Raw genomic sequence first — 21,005 nt, 5'->3', positions numbered from 1 at the left:
CCTTTAACTACATTCATATGTGAGTCCATACTAGAAATAATTGTCCTATGCCTGATAATTTATACAAAGTTGTAGTGACACCTTTTGCTTAGCAAGTTTGTGAGGGAAGAGGCAGGGTCTTTCTAATGTAACCAAAACACCAGTAACCCACCAAAGCCCTGAGCCTAGTCCTGTTCTACCCCAGTTATGTTAGAGAGTCTAATAAAAGATGCTACCTCTCTCTAAATAGCTGGTTTTACTTCTACTTTTAGACCATCATAGTTGCAGCTATACTGTTAACAGCATTTATTTATTCTTCATCAGTGTTACTGGCTAAGTCTTTACATGTAATGACAATTTCATATTAACAGGTTTTTGTCTCTGGACTGTGAGGATCTTTTTTATGACTGTCTTACAACTGGTAAGGGAATTTTTGAAATATTGAACCCTTGCTATTTTAATCAAGCATTTAATTTTTTTTCCATCAGTTTCTCAAAGTCTAAAGGGCAGAAGAGAAAGCATGTTAGAATTCATTTTTTATAAAGCCAAAACTTATTTTCCTGAACAAACATCATTACATAAGCTTATATACTTATTACATGACAGTATTTGGGTTATTAAACAGTTTTAAGGTTGTACTGAAAGTGGAATAATCGAGAAACATTTACTTCAGCTTGCAGCTTGCCTTATTATGTCTCTTCTCTGAAACAAGAGAAGTATTAGGAGTATTCCAAGTTAATCAGAAAAAAATGATTTTTAGAATGTATGTTGGGAGTTCATAAAGTATTAGAAGTACTTTAGAAGTACTTTTGATACATGCAGGCATGTTTAAAAACTATAGTGTGTTTAAGCATTTACACCAGCAAAAAATCTGCATCAAATTGTCCCAAACTTTGGATCCCACCTAAAACTCAGTGAAATTATTTTAAAGGTGGTCATTGACTTAAATAGGCTTTGGTTCATGGTCTTAGTTAATGGGACTTTGCAAGTGGAGAACTCTCAGTGTGTTTTCTAAACCTCTGGTGGGTTAGTTTTTGCTTTTTTTTTTTTTTTTTTAATATTCTGAACAGGAAAATACTGAAAGTATTGCAATTTCTGTCTCAAAGATTGTCATTTGGGAGATTTCTTGGTAGTCTGTGCCATAGCTTGGAGGTAAAACTTGAACATTTCTGGTTTATCCCAACACATCATGATAAATTATGTTGCTGTCACAATATATGGTTAAATCTATATAGCAGTGTGATCAAGTTAATCTCCTTAGTTGTGTGCTCAAACTATTTGTTGCTTGGAAAAGGTATACTTTCAATTCTATGCAATCTAGAGGACATGGTCTATATTTTCTTTGTGTTTAAAAAATGTTGTTCTTTAGGTTTGTAAGGTCAAGTACAAGCTGTTGTATTTCTAAAAACCAGCAATATTTTTTGAGTGCTTAAGCAGAAAAGAAGCATTCAGTTCTTTGAGTAAAATGTGAGAACAGATCTAACCTTTTTCGATGTTAAAATCTTCTTGAATTTGGCATATAATTAGATTAGAATTTATACTGCAGAATAAAAGGATAAAGAGGATTTAGGACTGTAATAAAATGATACTTATTAATGGATTGGGCTTGTTTGCCTGCAATTAATGTTGTTATTTCATTAAAACTGATATTAGCTATTGTTAAAATTTTCTTGTTGGTTTATGACTATTTCCTTCTTCTTTTCTCTGTGTGTATTTTCGTCCTCTGCCTTATTCCACTAAGGGAAACCTTTGTTGTATAATTTCAGGTTGTTTAATGATACAAACTTTACTAAACAGACCTGCTTATTACATAAACACTTGTGAATGTATTCAGAATACTTAGCAGGTAACCATGATGTTTTCTCACCAATATCTTGCTTTGAATTGACTTTTCTTACAGTGATTAAAAGCAACAAGACTAAAATTTATCATCCAACACACCTTTAATTACAGCAAACATATGTAAATATAGCCACAAGGGTTTGCATGGTTCAATTTCAAATTAATATATCCAGCCAACATTACATTTTTTTTATGTACAGCTTTGTGATATGTGAGTCTTCATATGGTTTGATGAGATGTATTTTTACAGAAACACAAAAATACACAATTTAAAAATATGTATTGATGCAATTATTAATTATGCTACAAAATCTGGGAAATCCTAATATTGTGGCATAATAAGTTAAATCTAAAATATTAAGATTTGATTTGTTATGTTCAGAGGTTCAGGCCAATGACACTTGTCCATATTCAATGAATCTTGTTCACAGGTACAAAGTCCAACAACTCGGATTTACTGCTCATGCACATGACAACTCAGGTTTTTCCTCTACACATTTAAGTTGGTCCGTATTTTCCAGATAGGAACATGGCATACCTGGTTGTAAAGTAATAGAAGCAAAGCTGAAACAACAAATTATTTGTTGGAAACTGACTTTTTGTATATATTTTTCTGTATTTCTTTGGTTTAAAGCTAGCCTTTAAAATTTTTGTAGGTAAAATTGATATGCATTTTACTATGTAAAGATTGCTTTATGTGGCTTGTGATGAATATTACTTTCTCTTCTTTTTATAAAAGCTAAGCCTGTCACAATATATTATAGATATATGCCTGCATGTTATAGTGTGTAAGGAAAATGAAGTCTCTGAATTTCCTAATGCTGTGAAACAAATGTACAAATGCAGACAAGTTTTAGTCATATTTTAAAACCTTATTTTTCTCTGTAGTAGACTTGACTGAGCTTGGTATTATTAAAAAAAAAAAAGCGGCCTTCCAGGAACTCTGACAATCATAATAGGAGTAACTTTGCTAAAATATACTGGAGACAGATTTCTTCAGCAACATTTTAGCTAATCTGTTTGGAAGTAGTCCGTGAACTTCTGAACAGGGAGCTATACAACATTGCATAAGTTCATGAAAAATCGTTTCAGCAAAGCTTCTCCTTGGATTATGTCTTTGATGTGTTTTGTTTGAAGCAGTAAAGAGAAAATTTGTTCAACAAAGTGTTTCCTTAAGCATGCCAAAACTCAGCTTCCTGGGAGAAAAAAAAAATAAATGCGAGCTTCTGGATATTCTGATAACACTGATGATGGAACATGACTGAAAATATCCCTGTAGCATATGATTTTTATGTATGTGTATTTTAAAGTCTTTACAAGACTGCCGTCAATAACCATGTCAGCCTGTGTACTTTCAAATGCTAAGTTTAACAAAGGTTTGGGATTTTAGTTCGGAGAATCTGAAGAGCAAAGATGCAGATTTTGGCTGGGTGAACTGCAATCTTGCAAAGTAGATTTTGCAGAACAGGCAGAAAAGACATGCTGATTCTCTACCACATTTCCCAGTAGAGAATCAGTTCCACTACTGTTGGGGACAGCTTTAACTTGCAGACTTAATTTGCATCTTCAAGGATTGTTTCGCTGGATGCTGTTTAGAAAATACACTCTTTTTGTCATCTTCTAATTGGTATTTTCAACTTTTTTAGGTACCTATTGCAATTACTTTTTTGTGATGAAAGGGCGAATGCACAGATTTTCTACTCACTATACTAACTCATAGCATCTGAGAGATGCTTCATGTTGACAAGGGTAATTCTGCAGTGTAGATTACTGTTTTTTTTAAATAGCAGTTTGTGAATGGCTAAAGGCTTATGAAGCTTTCTATGTTTTTAGTCTCCTAAAGAGATTGTGCATCTTAGGTTGAAAACAGTAAGTACGTACCTTAAACTTCCTGAGTATTTAGTAAATAGATATTGGTTTGATTTATTGATTAGGTGCTCGTCACTGGTCCACCTACATATACTGTTACTGTTTCAGTGTAAAATGCCTTGGGACAATGAACTAAAATTACATTGATTAAGTTTGGTATTTATTTTTGACTTGAAAATCCTAAAACTGGAAAAAAAGCAAAGTATGCATAGCAAGTATTTGCTATGATAAGAGTTTCTCCACAAGCCTTGCTGCTAAAAAATCCTGTATTCCCATTGATTCCAAGAGAATTTCCTAAAAAAGAAGTGTGAATTAGTAACATCAGGCATGGATTTTATGACACAATCCATGTAGACTTTATCACATACAGACCTTCAAAACTGATATTGACTAATATTCAGAATATTATATCCAGACTGATGGTTACACATCTTCAGTTTTGAAATTTGTCTTTCATAAGCATATATGTGTACACATATAAGCTCTAGTTCTGTTGCGTTTAATTCTTTGTGAACAAGCTGATACAGTAGGGACTTTTCTTTTTTGGTGTGTCTTCTGATTTACTCTTTTCAGGAGGTAAGATCATAGTCTTCAGCTTGCTTCTAAGCCAAAGGAGCTCCATCAGTCCTGCTTGAACTCCTAGTCCCTCATCTCTTATAAAGGTGGTTTTCTTAGAAAGGGAATTTATTCTCCATCCTGTCTTCATGGGGTTGCGCTTCACTCTTTGAAGGCTTTGCCACCAGTTTCGCTGGTGTTATTGGTGGTCCTCTTCCCTTACAGGCTTCCTTAGCATCTCAAGCAGGCTTTTCTTAAATAGGCTTGGTTGTTAGTTTTAATACACTCTGAATGAAATGAATGCTGTAAATATGGAAAGGATGCAAATTATATATGCATGTATGTATAATTATATATAAAAAAGATTGACTGGATTTTAAAGTGGAATTCAACTGTGGAATCATGACTAGCACTTTCATAATGCATCTATGCAATGCAATGTTAATATTACCTGTAATTACAATGGACTGTGGGAATACATTATTGCCACTTATATGTTCACATTTTCTGAACTTTCAGTGTTTTCTGGAAAACCGTTCAGAGCTGTGCTGATGCACTACAATACATTTAAGAAATATATGAGTAAAATAACACAAAGAAAATGCACTGACTGTTGTAGCTGTTTTGACAGCATAATGTCTGTCACATGTGATGATCCTAATCAACAGCTTTCTGTGAAGTACAGGGACCTCAAGTTAATAGTTTGCAGCCACACCTTTACCCCTTTTTTAGACACATTGCAAAACATACTTTTCTGCAGGAGCCACGTCACAGTAGCTGAAAATATATACCTTCAACCACTTTAAAGAAGAGAAGGAGTAAGAAAACTTAACAACCCGAAATGCCAGATCTGGATCAGCCAAAGAGCAGGGATGTAAAAACAGAAGCGTAACTGTGGTGGGTCAGGCAAAAGTTCCAGCTAGCCCAGTATGCTATCTCTGACGGGGACTAACAGGCAGTGTTTAGGGGAAAACAAAACAGCGCATGCATGTAAAGTGACTTCCCCCAAGTGTTATGTTGACCTCTAGGTGTTCATAGTTTAGAGACTTTCTAATTTCTCTGTGTTTAGTAGTCCTGAGAGAATTTTTTTCACTAATTAGTGCAATCTCTACTGAAGCCTGTGTGAACTGTTAGCATCCAAAATATCCCACTGCAAGGAGTTTCACAGTTTAACTACCTTTTGCATGAAGAATCATTTCCCTTCACTTGTTTCGAATCTGCCATTTCTGAGCTTCTTTTGTTACCCCCTACATTCTGACAATGTGTTACTGGCTTCAGCTTCCACGTACTGTGACAGTGGGCACTAGAAATTCCTAAGATAGATGAATGAGGTGTTTTACAATAGTAATTGTTTTGATTTTTAACATCTGGAATCTAAAATCTATATATACTCTGTCTTTGGGCATTTTGATCTTTAGAAACAGATGTTCAGTGTAGTTGCTTTCAATGTATTTCTGGTTTTGTCTCTGACATCCTACTATAATGGATTAAAATAAGCAACTTGGCAACTACTCAGGCCTTTAAATAAACTTTAAGAACCATTGCATCTCTTTTGGCACCAGACCAGCAGCTATCTATATGTGGTTCTTTTCCTCTTATGCAAGGGTTGTTTGCCCCCTTTTTACTTTTTAAAATCTTAGCTTATTTATCACTTTATTCTTGTGCATTTTTTTTATTGAAAATTCTAGCTTTTCTTTAGCAAAATTAGTAGGTCTTCAAGCATAGTAAATCAAGTACAAAGTAGATATTGCTTTTTAAAGTTTTATCAAAAAAATAAATCTTTCGTGATTACTTATTTGTTTTCAAATACTCTTGCTTTATATTTTGTCAGGAGATGTTGGAATTATAGTAGAACAATTCTGAGATGGATGAATCTAGGACACTTTTTTTTTTAAATTGACAGCTGGTGAAAAGAAAATGAAAAACTTAAGTCTAATCTGATTTCTTAATCATATATTCTGTCAAATATAGACTCCTATGAATTCTGGTTTGATTAGCCATCTAAATATTAGTAACTGATTTCATCGCTACTTAGTTTCTGATTTTAATAATTTTTGATGGTTTTATACAGTGTTTGTTTGCTTTTACAGACAAGTGAAAATTCAAAATAATTGTCCTCCATCATTTTTACCTCATTGTTTAGAGTCAGTCAGTGTGAAGTGTAAAACCTCAGAGCACTGAAAATATTTTTCAAGTTAAGGGCATTTAACAATAATTAACAAGAAATGGAATTAGAAATGTGGAAATAGATTTTTAGTATTTTTGTCTTTTGAGACAGAGCTGTACAAGGGAAATGCATGATAGTGAACTATGAGTATCAATAGAAATTCTAAATGTTGGATAACTGAAATTTTACTTTTAATATCAAGGAGGAAATGAAACATTGGCTGATATCTGAAATGTAAATACAATCAAAGGGGACTTAACTGAGAAAGATATCACACTGTCATCATAAACAGTGCAAGAAATTTTGCCATATATTAATAAGAAAAAAGATGCTATATTTGTATGTAAAAGTTGCTCCTTCAAATTTTACTGACTATGGAATCTAGATTACCATAATTTAGGGCACTGCTTTTTGTCCATTGCATTAATAGCCCTCTCTTTTAGAACAAAATCAGGACCAAAAATCTGTTAAGTCACAACTTGAAAATTCTGTTTAGTTAGCCATGGCTGCTGAGCTGTATGTCAGCTGCAGCTAAGTCCCACATTTCCTCCACGGTGTATAGCTATACCACTGTCATTAAGCTTATTTACTGTTTGGTGGAAATCATGTGGAAGTTAACAATGAGGTTGCGATGAATTAGAGAAAGATATTTGAACTGGGGTTTTGTTAAGCACTTCTGCAAGTAGAAAAGGTGAGGAAAAAAAAAAAAATTATTGTGTCTAAATATCATTTCAAGCTATGCCATTGCATCGCTACTATTGCTGTTCCACAGAAGCTTCTTGTACAGGCACAGTTCCAACAGGAAAGTTTGCTTTTACCAGTGTGGTTTTGTGTGTTATCATAGTAAATAAAGATTTTACTACACTGATACAAGCACAGATTCTCCTGCATATCGTAATCCAAGCTAGCAGTAGTCTGCTAGTTTAGTGTAGTAGTATTCTCAGAAAGAAAAAAACACCGCTGATATAACTGTATCCTTACATGAGTTTTCTGTTTGCAAGTAATGAAGTCTCATGAAATATTTCCAGGTTCTTTAGCTGTAATGTATCAATGGTCACAATTCCTGACATCTACAGTCTTTTTACAGACTAAATACCATCCTAGCAAAAAGTTATCAGCCAAAGAAAAAAAAACCATACAAAGGCAGTGTAGATAGTAATAAATATGATCAACTAATGACGATATTGAACAATGGGGCAAGTCAAGGCATCAAAAAGCCCTTCAGTTCTAGACAGCTTAAATTCCATTGAATCTAGAGCACATATCTTGAAGTTCATTCTTGTATTACTGAAGACAGCTTCTATGTAATTAGGAATTACTGTTAACTATATTTTGGTTCTATCTTCTCATTTTTTTTATTCCGTAGTGTTTTGGCAGGATACAATGGTACTGTCTTTGCATATGGCCAGACAGGCAGTGGCAAAACTTTTACCATCACAGGAGGAGCAGAACGTTACAGTGATCGAGGCATCATTCCCAGGACTCTGTCTTTTGTTTTTGATCAGTTGCGGAAGGTATGGGACGTTGTTTTCTATTTTGTGTTTCCTTTTTCAGACTGGATTTTGGATCAAAAGCTCTATTTAGTTATGCTTACAGGGATATTTCTGTCTACCTGCTTCAAAATCTTTGTTTTGTATGTTTTCTTTCTTGGTGCATCTTAAAGCATCTCTTCTTGTTGCTTTATCTTTCCACCTGCCTTTCTTTTCATACCTTTCACTTGTTCCATTTCTTTTATCTACAACAGTGCTTTGGAAAGTGCTGACACAGTGAAGAGTCATCTGCTTCCTAACCCTAAGTAAGATGGAACAAGAGAAAGTGAATTCGGAGACAGAAAATACAAGACTTTTGAAGCTCTTACTTGTGCTGAGGCAGTGCAATTTGAAAAGAAGGAAAAAAACCTTTTTGCCCAAAATGAGAAACAAATCAGGCCCTTTGTTTTAATAATTTATTGGTTAGAAATTCTATTTCCACAGCTTCCTGTTTGAACAGTTCCTTACTATGTTTTTTCCATCCATCCGTAGTGTGTCTTTTTAAATGGTGTACCTTGAAATAGTGAACTTTCAGTATCAATAAAAAACCCCATGGGAACTAACTAGTCTATGAAAATGAAAATTTCCTATCTCAAAGTATTTTGCAAAACAACTCTAGTGGATTGGATTATTAAACTGCTACTGTGATACTGCTGAAAAGTAGTGACTAATATTTTTTTATTATTACTATTTTGGAAATCATAGCCCATTATTTTGAGGTTTATGTTGTTTGGATTTGGCTTTGGGGAAGGAGAAAATTCTGTCTGCAAAACCTAGTTGTGTTAAGTTACATTTGGCAATGTATTATACAAAAAATGAGAAATACAGGAAACAGCCAACATCATATACAGTGATTAAATGTTACAATAAAGGGAGTGGAAAGCAGTATGTCACTGATGTTTCTAAAAGTAGATCTTTGTTTTGTTGTTGTTCCTTAGTGTTGTTTGGGTTTTTTTAAGCATAGTCTTTCTATCCATGAGAGTTTACCTCTTTATACCATTCTTTTTGTGCTGTAGAAGAGAAAAAATGGCATGTTGCATGGTTCCCGAAGCAGGCTGCCATGTTCTAAGTTTATAAAGAGTTTTCCAGATATAAGGAACCGATAAAATATCCCCAAACTAAACTCATTGGCATGGTGGGGTTTTGGTTTTTTTGGATGGGTGTGTGAGTATGTTTTTTGGGGGGTGGGGGGGGGTGGGGTGTGGTTTTTCCTTTTTCTTCTTGAGATGTTATACTTGCGGTAACAGAAAACGTAAAAGTATCATGAATTGACAATGTAACTCATACCCAGGAAAAGAAAAAGAGAGTGAGGAAGCAACATAAAAGTTGTAGTGATGAATTTGTCCTCTGATCTAGCTCTGACATCTCTTTACAGCTCTTCCTTTTTTCTGTTGTGTTTTTTTTTTCTTTCTTTCTTATCCAGGATAGCAGTAAGGTGTATACAACTCATGTTTCCTACTTAGAAATCTACAATGAATGTGGTTATGATCTGCTGGACCCAAGACATGAGGCCTCCAGACTGGAAGATTTGCCGTAAGTAACGAAACTACAGAGAATCATCAAAAAACAACAGAAATAATTTTTGTGTGTCCTGTTGCATTTTTGGGGGTCTTTTTTGAAACTGTGCTATTGAACTCAGTGTTAATTAACTCAAAGTACTTTATTTTCTCAATTTTAATGACACTGTCTAAATTGTATTTTTATGTATGGAGGATAGGGAAACTAAATGGGAGTAACTGAAGGTAAAAGTGTTAAAAACGGATACTGATATTATGCAGAAGAGATCTATTGCAGCTACTGAAAACTGAAGGTATACTTTTTTTCTCATGACAGCCTGTCTCTTTATGTGGTATGCACATGTGTGTGTGTGGCAGAGACGCATTTAACAGGCACTATTTCCTCGCAATAGTAGGGAGAAAAACTCCTTGCTTCTACATGGACCTATTTCTTCCAGGACAGTTATTTTTCTAGGATAAGCAATAATGAAATAAAGTAAGTAACAGATAGAAAAGGCCACAAGGAACTCCAAAGGGCAATGTATTTACTTCAAAATAAATGATTGTTATAATATTTTTCATTGATAAGACAATAGCACCTACTAATACATGGAGAAGGGTTGTAAAGTTTTGTAAATCATGAACACATAAGCTTGGTGCAGTTAAAGTTCTTATGTATAGAAAATTCAAATCCTAGTTTCTATGTTTCTTCTGAAAAAATAGTTCATAGTATGTGTTATTCTTAAAACAGTAAATATGTATAAATGAGTTATTGACCAGATTTACAAATGCCCTGGAATAATGCTGGGAACCACTTTCCCACTCAACCCACTTTCTCACTCAACATGATGGTGACTGAAACATGTAAGTAGCAGTTAAATCACTGCTGATACAAGAGCAGGAAATGTGCTGAAAACTGCCAATGGAGCAATAACAGAAAATCAATAGAATTTTATATTAAAATTTCTAATTATGTTATTAACATATTAAACCTATTTTATTTATTTTAAAAAAATCTTCCAAGTTGTCTTAAAATATAGCTTTAGTTTTCTACACCATATGTAGTATCTAGGATGTATATCTACAAAAAATATTCAAGATTTTCTTTAGAAAAGCTGGTCTAGACATAAGGAGGGCAGCAGACAAACTCAGAGTATGAGACTGGGCTGAATACTGGTCTCATTGCTTTGCTTTCTTCATCTATAAAATGGAGCTAAATTTTATCACTTTATGACATTGCTGTAATAAGGACTATATTTACTGATGTCTTTCATGGTAAAGTTTAGGAATTTAATTTTGTTTATTATCTGCTTCCTGTGCTATACAGAGAGAAATTTTAAATCAGAGACTAATGTGAATAGTTTAATTTTTGTGCCCATTTCTACAGGTGCAATTTTTTTTGCTGTGTGTAAAAAGAGGCTAATGTTATGTTTTTATTCAGCTTATTAAAGTTAGTGCTATTAAGTTATTTAAATTTATTAAATTATTAATTTCATTTATTAAGCTATTTGCAATATTTTATTTTAACTCATTCCATTTATTCATTTTATTAAATTGAATTACTCAATTGAACTAAACTGAATTTGATTAATTTAAATGCAACTTTAAAACAGTTATTTGGTGGTCATATGCCCTGAAAACTACGTCACTTTTTAAAACTAGGTTCTGAATAATTACTGATAATCATGCATTTAAAATCTTGAAATTATTTTATATATGGTGATTCAATTAATCTAAAGAGCAACTCCTTGTTATGTATTAGTCTATTTTAAAAAAGTAAAAGTTGAGAGATAATTTGGTTGTCAATTAAGGATAAAGCACACTGGGATAATCATAATTACCTGTAAACTTACATAGTGTATACTATTGCAGAGTGGGTTTTAGTGAGACAATAAATTTTTCTTTGCAGAGTAACTAATCTTAAGTGCTTAATGGTTTTACTATACATGGTCATTATTGTTTCCAGTACATTGTCAGAAAAATATGTACTGTACACTTAAACTATACCTTCACAGGTCACATTTAGCATTGTATGAAAGTATTTGTTCAATAAAATATAATTTTTTTAAGATAGTAATTTAGGGATTCAAAGTTTAAAAATATATAGTGTCATTCTGAGCTAAAAAGGGAGAACAAAATTGCAGGAAAGGGTAGTTGCGTGATGAACTATATTTTAGTTACTTGATTAATTTTTGTAAATGACTAGTAATAGTTACACATAAGTAAACAGTAATCGAATACTTGAAAATCTATCAGGTGTTCATTACTTAAAACAATTAATTTTTCTGAGAATTTTATGTTCTTGAGACCTTTTAAGATGTGGCGGTAGGAAGCGAAATACAGGATAACCTATAGGATGGACAAGAAAAAGTTGAAGATAATTGTCATTTTAGAACAGTATACAAAAGATGAGTTAGCCTCGTAAAATATGCATATTGTTTCAGAACAATATTGTTATCCATATTTTTGCAAAAGAAGGGGGTAAAATTTGAATCAAAGATATGTACTTCTGCCTAGCAAACTATGTTAATGACTTTGATATCAGTTCGATGGAAGGGATAAACGCTGAGTGATAGCACAGTAACAGAAGTTGTGAAAAGCGCACAACAGACTTGTTGATAATACTTGAAGAATGAGACATTAAATTGTATTTGATGTATAAGGCAAAGTAAATAATAACAGTGTTAAATATTGCCCGTTGCATCTAATCATCGCATTATTGGATTTGGAATCTCAGCTCCTGAACTCAAGATTTTGTATGTAGCCATTTTATATTCTGTAGACCAGGGGTCCTCAAACTTTTTAACCGGGGGGCTGGCGCGCGGATGAAGTGGCAGGCAGTCATCTGCGGCTGCTTCGTTTCCCCCCCTCAACCCCCAGCGGGGGGGGGTGTCTGTAAATATCTGGGGCCGGATTGAGGACCCTAGGGGGGCTGTATCTGGCCCACGGGCTGTAGTTTGAGGACCTCTGCAGCAGACTATTAAATTTTCATCTTAATACTGCTGAATCATTTCATTAGAGTCTGCCAGATGAGAAAGGAAGAGGCTTTCACAAAAAATCACTAACTTCTGGAAATAAATTCCTGACAAATGTGTGAATGTAGTTCATGTATCTATATATCTAAATGTGTATAGATTCATATATAGAATTACATAATTGTTTATGTATGCATATGTAGATATATGTATACATATTGATTTATATGTGGATCATGTTTCTAATAGGTACAGATATTTATGCATCAACTAAGTTTGGGGTTGGAATCCCATTGAACATTTATTTTTACAGGAAAAGAACCTGTTTTCATGATGTTTACTTGTAATAGTATTATGTGGCCCAAAGAAGATATAATCTGATATACCTTAATGCTTCAAATACAATGTGCCTTAGTTTACAATTGTAATTGTTTTGCTTATGCAAAGCTGACAGTGTTTTAATTTTGTGACACTGTAGCCAAAGCACAGCATATGCAAGTACAAATATGTTTGAAGAATCTTACTTGTTAGAATGCAACAATTGAATTTAATATTGACAATCTAATTCTGGTTGTAGCTGTAGAGAGTTCCGTGTTTATACAAGGAAATTATGATTGTTTTCAAACATGCAAGAAGTATAAAACTATTTCTTTAAAACACAGCTGCTAGAAGACTATTTGAATTCTTACTGCCATCTCTTGTTTCCATAAAAGATTTGCAGGACTGCTCAAATCAGGAAAATTATTCTGAAGCTCTTTAGATTTGCTCTGCAGTTGTGCAAGAGGCTTTCTTCTCCAACAGGTTTTCTGTTTTACAGTGTATTTGTAATTTATATAATTCCATGATACTGAATCAAACAAATTTCACTCTAGTTATAACCTGGCAGTACAAAAATTAAGAATTTCCTTGGCATTGAGCAATAACACAAAAATAAAGACTGAGATTATAGAATCGTTAGTCATAGATAAAGTCAGGACAACAAATAAGTTACTGCTTTACCTGTCTGAACTGTGGCAGGTGACATTCTTGCATGTGAAAGCAAACTAAAATTAATGCTATTTTATCTTAAATTGTCAGCCTTTAAACTGCCGTAGTTGAGGACTGTTGTGGTTTGACCCCAGCTGGCAACTAAGCACCGCACAGCCACTCGCTTACTCCCCCCACAGTGGGATGGGGGAGAGGGTCAGAAGAGTAAAAGTGAGAAACCTCATGGGCTGAGATAAAGACAGTTTATTAGGTAAAGCAAAAGCCATGCATGCAGGCAAAGCAAAACAAAGAATTCATTTACTGCTTTCCATTGGCAGGCAGATGTTCAGCCATCTCTAGGAAAGCAGGGCTCCGTCACACATAACAGTGGCTTGGGAAGACAAACACCATAACTCCAAACGTCCTCACCTTCCTTTCTCCTCCCCCAGCTTATATACTCAGCACAGTGTTCAGTGGTATGGAATATCCCTTTGGCTAGTTTGGGTCAGCTGTCCTGGCTGTGTCCCCTCCCAATTTCTTGTGTTCCTTCAGCCTTCTTGCTGGCAGAGCCTGAGAAACTGAGAAGTCCTCGACTTAATATAAACACCACTTAGCAGCAACTAAAACCATCAGTGTGTTATCAACAATATTCTCACACTAAATCCAAAACACAGCACTGCCCTAGCTACTAAGAAGAAAATTAACTCTATCCCAGCTGAAATCACAACAAGGAGCTGCTTCACAGGAAGCTCAACCATTAATCAGGAGTGATGTGACCAGGAGAAAATGTAATCTAAACTTCCATCCAACATAAATGATTCCCCATTTTTGTGTGAAGATTCTGTAAAGTCCTCTTTCCTAGGGAAACATACAAGTTTTAGTGTGATGCTGCCTGACTTTTAAAAGAAAAGAAACCCTAGCTAATTTGTATTGAATCTTCTGAGAACTCACTCCCAGCTTATGTTTCAGAAGTTTATTTGAACTATAGATTAATGAACTCAATTCCACAAAAGGAAGACACTTTTAGCGAAGAGCCAATTAACTGCAAACATCAACAATGATACCTATATCAATATATATTTGTAACATTTAGAACTGTTGTGTTTCATGGGGTCAGTGTCAAATATATTAACTTTAAAAAAACCCAAAATATCTGTAACTGAATATTGGTTAACTACATCAAATGAGTTTACGGTTTTCCGTTTCTGCACTGCCCTCCAAGGGCTTTAAGAGTTAGTGAACTACTGACATGCAAAGTTAAAGCCACTAGTATAGTAATTCCTGTGCTGCTTAACAAAGGGGGGGGGGGGGGGGGGAAGTACTGAATACTAAAGATTAGGAGAATACAAATATTTGTAAATTTAAGCTTTCCTGTTTGTTAATGGGGGGACAACTGAAAATTGTTCTGAATCATTTCTTCAAAGATTTTGTTTATTATAGTTCAAACAAATTTAAATGTGTAAAATACCTTCACCATACATTATATATTATTTATTCCCATCCAGTTTTTATGTTGATTTGTTTCCTAAAAAACAGTAGGAAGTCACTGAAACTTTCCTAAGGTGACTTCTCTAAAGGCATCAGATGAGTACATTAATTCAGTTCAGGTTATTGCTGTGCAGTTCAAGGCAGTTTTACTTTTGAATATCAGACTTTTTTTTTGTAAGATCATTGCAGTTGCCTGCAAATTCTAACAGTTCTTACATGTTTTGCTTGTACATGAACCACCAATCTCATTGTTTCAGTTCTGATTCCTTGTTCTGCATGGTAGGATGAGAGGGGAGAGAAAGACAGTGCAGGGCCTCTTTCTGGATCTCTGTAAGAAATGCCTGATGACAAATAAGTTAATAAGGTAACTGCTTAAGACAGTTTAAGAAAAGGAATATAGATGGCAAGTAAATCTTGTGTCCTGCCAGATACTGGGCACCCTGCATTGAACAGCAGTATTGGATGGAGCCTGAATGGATTTTAGATTTCATCGCAGTATACTGTGCAGAGCAGCACAAACCCTGTCTGTGGAGAGAAAGTCTCCCTTTTAGTCATTTGAGCTATTATATTATTTCCTTACAAGAAAACAGGTCCATTTCTAAAAGGTGTTCTCATTAGAACTTCTTGCGGCAGGTGGTGTGATGACAGGTGGGAGTTGCCTGCAGGCTCTTTGTTGTAATGACCTGGCTGAATTCATCCTATAGCACCATACGGGTCTGAAAGCACAGCACAAGCTGCACCTGCTCAGGTTAACCATTATGTGAATCCTAACTCCTAAATGTGCAACAGTCTCTCAGTCAGTATCAATACACTCCTGTGTCCATAAAGTATAGAACAAGCAAACTGTTTTTCCTGTCTCACATGTTGAATTTGTTGGAGACAGTGGGAAGGATTTCCTATCACAATATGATGTGTCAGGAGTACAGTCCGCACCAATACTTACTTATCTCGTAGTTCTGCCATGTCTCACAAGCTAAGGAGATTATGCTCTAGGTCTATACTTGAAAATCAGGTCTTTGTGCTGTTGAAAGCTGTGCTGGTAGTTAAATAACTGTGAATTTGCTTTGTAAACTTTGCCTCTTGAATCACTGTTGACTTTGTCCTCTGATGTGGTACTCCGAGACCTATGTGTCTGAAAGTTTTTTGGGGTTGGTTGTTTTTTTTTTTTTTTGGATGATACATAAAATTATGATCTTGATCATTCTTCCTTATAACCTAAAGCTCCTTGCAACTTTACATAAAGATTAGCTATAATTATCTATTAGTTTATCCTGTTCTTTGGGACAGACTCCTAGATGCATGCTTGCTGCTTTTCTCTTTTATCCTTTTCCTAAATTTATTATTGGCTGTATGGTCTACTCATGCTGAAGTAGTATCACTATATCCTGCTAACGTGTTGTCATAGAAGGTATGTATCCTCATATGTTATTTTTTTACATCATTATGATTAATTTTTAAATGTTTATAAAGTTTAATTTCTTCAGTTTTAAACCCTAGAGACAGTTATCATCATAGGAAACTTGATTTTTCAAATTGGCATTTTTTTTCTAAAATATTTAAGTTTTTATTTTTTATATTACACAAATGAATGAGATTATATTAATTAATCAAAGGAAGCTTTAACTTCATTGATTGCTACTAACAGAAATTTCATAAATCAAAGCATTTAGTTTGTAAGGCTCCCTTGCATTAATGGCAGCAGCTCAGATGATGCAGGGAAGGACTTGAGTTAATAACAGTATAAAAAAGGCTGATCCCATCCTACAGGTTTCCTAGTCAGCTACAAATTCCATCCATTAAGCCAAATGGAAAAGATTCTTTGTTTATAAAGAAAACCAAACCTTGTCTCTGCCTTCTTTCAGTCATTATGGATAACTCAACTGAGCTTTTCCATTCCAAGATCCAAGTTTGGGCTATGAAATGTAAAAATTTCACTAATACAGAGAACATTCTATAGAAATGTATTATAATATTGTACAGTAACTTTATTAGCACTATAAAATAAATCGTTTTGTTGTTTAGGAACATGTCTTTCTGAGGAAGTTTTGACAGATGCCTCTCAAGATGTGCAAATTTAGACTTCCATCTGGAAATCCTCCTAACAGCTGCAAAGCCACTGTATAGGAGGCTGCCAGTGGTTTGTGATGTCCCCACTGTCTCCTTTCCAAGACAATAATCTTCCAGAACTTTTTGTCCAAACTAATACCTTCCTTGTCTGGAAATTATTTATAACCATTGGTCAATATGTAGTCTGAAAATATCTTTAGGAGTTTAAATATTGTGCCAAGTGTGCATAGTAAAAAAGCATTGTTTTCCTAAACTAGAAAAGAGATAGACAATGCTTACTGTGCAATTTCAAAATATTAAAATTATTCAAAGCATTACAACGTAATCAGAACCACTCTGGGCTTTAGCATGTGATGCATGTACAGATGGGATTGCAGACAGAATTCAAGTTGACATTATCAAAACATTGTTATATGAGAGCAGAGTTATGCTTTTGGGTTTATGCTCTGGATGGGGGACTGTACTAGTTCTCTATTACCTTGCCACACAAAAATAGGGCTATAAGTGGGAGGCAATCATACTTGAAAAAAAAAATTATGACTACTAAAGAAGCATTTTGTGTAACTTTACATGTGTTTTTTTCTTGAAAATAGTGAGTGTATTGCAATGTATTCAATTTCTGTATATCCATTCCAATGTTTTGACCATCAGAGTGTGAACTACTTCTCTATTACTTAAGAGTAATACAACGGAAGGCTGCTTAGCTGCTCAATTTGATTCTGTCAGCTTTGGAGAAAAAAAGACGAGCAAAGCAGAACATAACTGAACCAGCCTGGTTTTAAAGCAGCTTGGAGTAATTAACATGCAAGGACTATCTAGAGAGAAAATCTCAAGCCCCATACTCCCTCTTGTGGTTAACCTTGAGGAATATGGGGGGGAAGTGTGTATGTATATATATGCACACACAAATACATATATATATGTGTATACATATATATAAAGTATTATCTATACTTACAAGCGGGAAAGTGTTTTTTAAAGAACTTCTAACTTTAAAAAGTTCTAATTTTCTTGTTATAAGTTGTCACAGAACATGTAATTCACCCTGAAGAACATGTCATTCATCCTCAAAATTAGTGTACCTCAGTTTTAACAGATTCCTCACTCTGACAGTTCTCCAAATCCAGTGATGCAACTACTTGGCTTCCATGTTGGGTACTACAGTATGTCCTAACAGAGGAGACCCTAATGGCTACTCAGTAAAGCCAATAAAGTTTAACTCTCAGTCACTTAATCAAAAGAAAAAAAATCTTATGTAAAAGTGCTATTTAAAGAAGTGGAAAGGAGTTTCAGTAATATTTAGTAGCTCTCCTGGAGTTTTTTACCATGTCCTTGGTACTGCCATGTAATGTTCTTTTTCTGAATTTTAAGTCTTAAAGCAGTACAACTAAGAGCATTTGTAACCTCAGTGAAAACAGATAAAATCATTCTGTTTTTAGAATTTGAAAGAAAAGAAGAAAATCTGCTTGCTTTTAATTTAAGAAAGGGATAATTTATATTTGTAGTTATTACCATTTGAGAAGAATGACAAGAGAAATAATCTTGACAAGTGTTATTACAAACATTTTGGCTACAGGTGTGTTGATTCTGAAATAGGCCATGCCTATTTGTTTATCAAGGATATGGTATGGTTTATATACCATTTGTGCTTAAACAGCTGTGGTAATGGCAAAAAAACCTTTTACTTGTTATTTGTTTGTGATCATTCATTTCACCTCTTGCTCTTGAGATTTTACTATATCATTAAAAAAAAAAACAACAAGCTTTTCCTAGGTTATAGATTTTATATATTTCTTTACTAAGTGGAGGCTTATAATAAAGGAATAAAAAGATAGTGACAGAGGTAAAAAAAACCAAACCACTTCCTTTAATGTGTATTATTTACGTATGTTTCTAGTTCTTTTATAATTGGTTTTGGGTTTTATGTGTCACCTTTTAGGCACAATCAAAATGGAAGTATGGAACAAAGATTGCTTTACAACTCTAATTTTAATTTTTGACTTGGTGTTTGTTGTTGGGTTTTTTGTCATGTAGAAAAGTCGTAATAATGGAAGATCCTGACCAGAACATTCATCTGAAAAACTTGTCTCTTCAGGAAGCAACCAGTGAAGAGGAAGCTTTAAACCTACTCTTCTTGGGAGACACCAACAGAATGATTGCTGAGGTGAGAATTGCTGCTGCAAATCTTAGTTAGCACCACCACAGTTAAAATGGTCATAAGCTTTTCCACTCTGAGATTTATATTTTGGAAGTCCTTGGAGATAAAGGAGTATGTATCTTCTTTCTGAGTGTATTTCCACAGTGAAATTAAATAAGCATTTCTCTGATGATAGTTTTCACTTTGCAAAGAGCTTTCTGTTTTTCCTTAGTGAATCTGCTGGTTGTTTATGTCATAATTTACTGCAATTTAAAATAGTGGGGGGAAATTTTTCACATAAACCATATGCTTACTTTTGAATATAGCATGTATCAACATACATACACATGCAAAGATTAGAAAACATATCCTTACAAAGCATTGTCAAACATTCCCACAGAAGTACTAAATTGCCTTTGAAGGAGTTGCTGTAAGAGTTAGCAGTCCCCCTTTTTTTAATTCTTATTGCATAAAGATGTGGTGTTATGTGTAAAAAACCAAATGGTAGTACACGGCAAATTCAAAACAAATATTTACCAATTTGCAAAGACAAGGGTGTTTTAACTGATTCTGGAAAATTCAAATTAAATGTTTCCATATTCAGAATCTGTAGGGTTCCCCCCCCTTATCTTCATACTAGAAAATACAATGTAAATATAAGAAGTGTACTGTATAATGGGAGCACTGTCAATGTATCTTTACTACAACAAGCTAATTCTATTACAGAGATTTGTGGGTTTCTTCCACTGACCAAGAAGATAAATAATACATCAATGAGGGGAAAAACATTTAAGTATAAGAAATAGTCAGGTAGCTCTCTGTTCCTGCTGGTTGGCAATGTACACCTGGGCACAGAGGAAGAAGCATTTGATTCAGAAAATATAAATAGCCCAAAAACTCTCTTTCTCAAGGAGACTATTTCAGCAGTGACATTTTGAGAGGCAGAAAGATGTTAAGGCAAGAGATAAGTAAGCTGTACTTAAGGGCTGTTAGTAAATACAAATGTTGAGGCAAGGAACCATTTGATGATATTGAAATGGAAAAAAATATACAATTTATAGAGGAGAGGAACTTGAAAAAGTGTAATAGAGGACACAAAAAGATAACATAGAGTTCAAAAGCCTGAAGACCTATCATGACAGTTGGTAATGAGAACAGAAAAAGAAAGTTTATTGCATGGAGAAAGGTCTTCAACATATCTCTGATCAGTTTAGAGGACCTGTGTGTGAAAATGAGAATATTTAAAGAATATTGTGCTGCTGGCTGACAGGGTCATAAATCAGCAATTGTAAAGGGCAATTGTATTACATATTTGGAAGATGTTGCCTAAAGAGAAAATATATCTCAAACACTGAAAGTCATGAACAAATAGCAAGACTAATGAAGATGGTAAGTCATTAAAGGTCAAGATGAAGTAATTCTCAGTAAAACTAAAAGAATATTCTTAATGGGTCAGACCAAAGATATGTCTGCTGCAGTTTCCTATTTTGAACAATGGCCAATAGCAAATATATAGAGAAGAGTAAAAGAAAAACCAAGTAAATAATATTGTTTTTTTAAAAAGCTAACTCCTAACCTTCATTAGTTTGTGTTTCAGACTATTTATAGCTAATAACCTCTGTTGTATTTTTCTTTACATGAATTTGCCCAGGTGCTTTTTTTAGCTTCAGCAAATTTTTATCATGAAATCTCATGTGACACAAAGTTCCATGATTTAACTGTGTTGTGTAAAGAAAAAACTCCTTTAGCTTATTTTTTAATCTGCAACTTGGTAGTTTTATTTGGGGCATGCTAGTACTTGCAAGAAAGCATAAGAATAGACACGAGAATGTTTGGGACCCCAATAGCAGAGAATTCGTTAATCTGTGTGTCTTGGGTTAGCAAATGGCATGCCATTGTTGCTTTGCTGCTTTTGCCACAGCAGGAGTTTTTTGT

At 34.2% G+C, this 21,005-nt stretch overlaps 1 protein-coding gene across 1 annotated transcript in view; it reads left to right on the top strand.

The window, feature by feature from the left end:
* The window catches only part of KIF6 (kinesin family member 6), a 158,308-nt gene that overhangs the window by 10,550 nt on the left and 126,753 nt on the right, over nt 1–21,005 (top strand). The window contains 3 exon segments of the mRNA XM_055725880.1: nt 7,779–7,926; nt 9,365–9,474; nt 18,968–19,097. Coding sequence (XP_055581855.1) covers nt 7,779–7,926; nt 9,365–9,474; nt 18,968–19,097 — 388 coding nt within the window.

The sequence above is a fragment of the Falco cherrug genome, chromosome 13, assembly GCF_023634085.1.
Source record: "Falco cherrug isolate bFalChe1 chromosome 13, bFalChe1.pri, whole genome shotgun sequence".
Classification (NCBI taxonomy): Eukaryota; Metazoa; Chordata; class Aves; order Falconiformes; family Falconidae; genus Falco; species Falco cherrug.
Note: the sequence above shows the minus strand (reverse complement) of the source record. Positions and strands in the feature narration are given on the sequence as shown.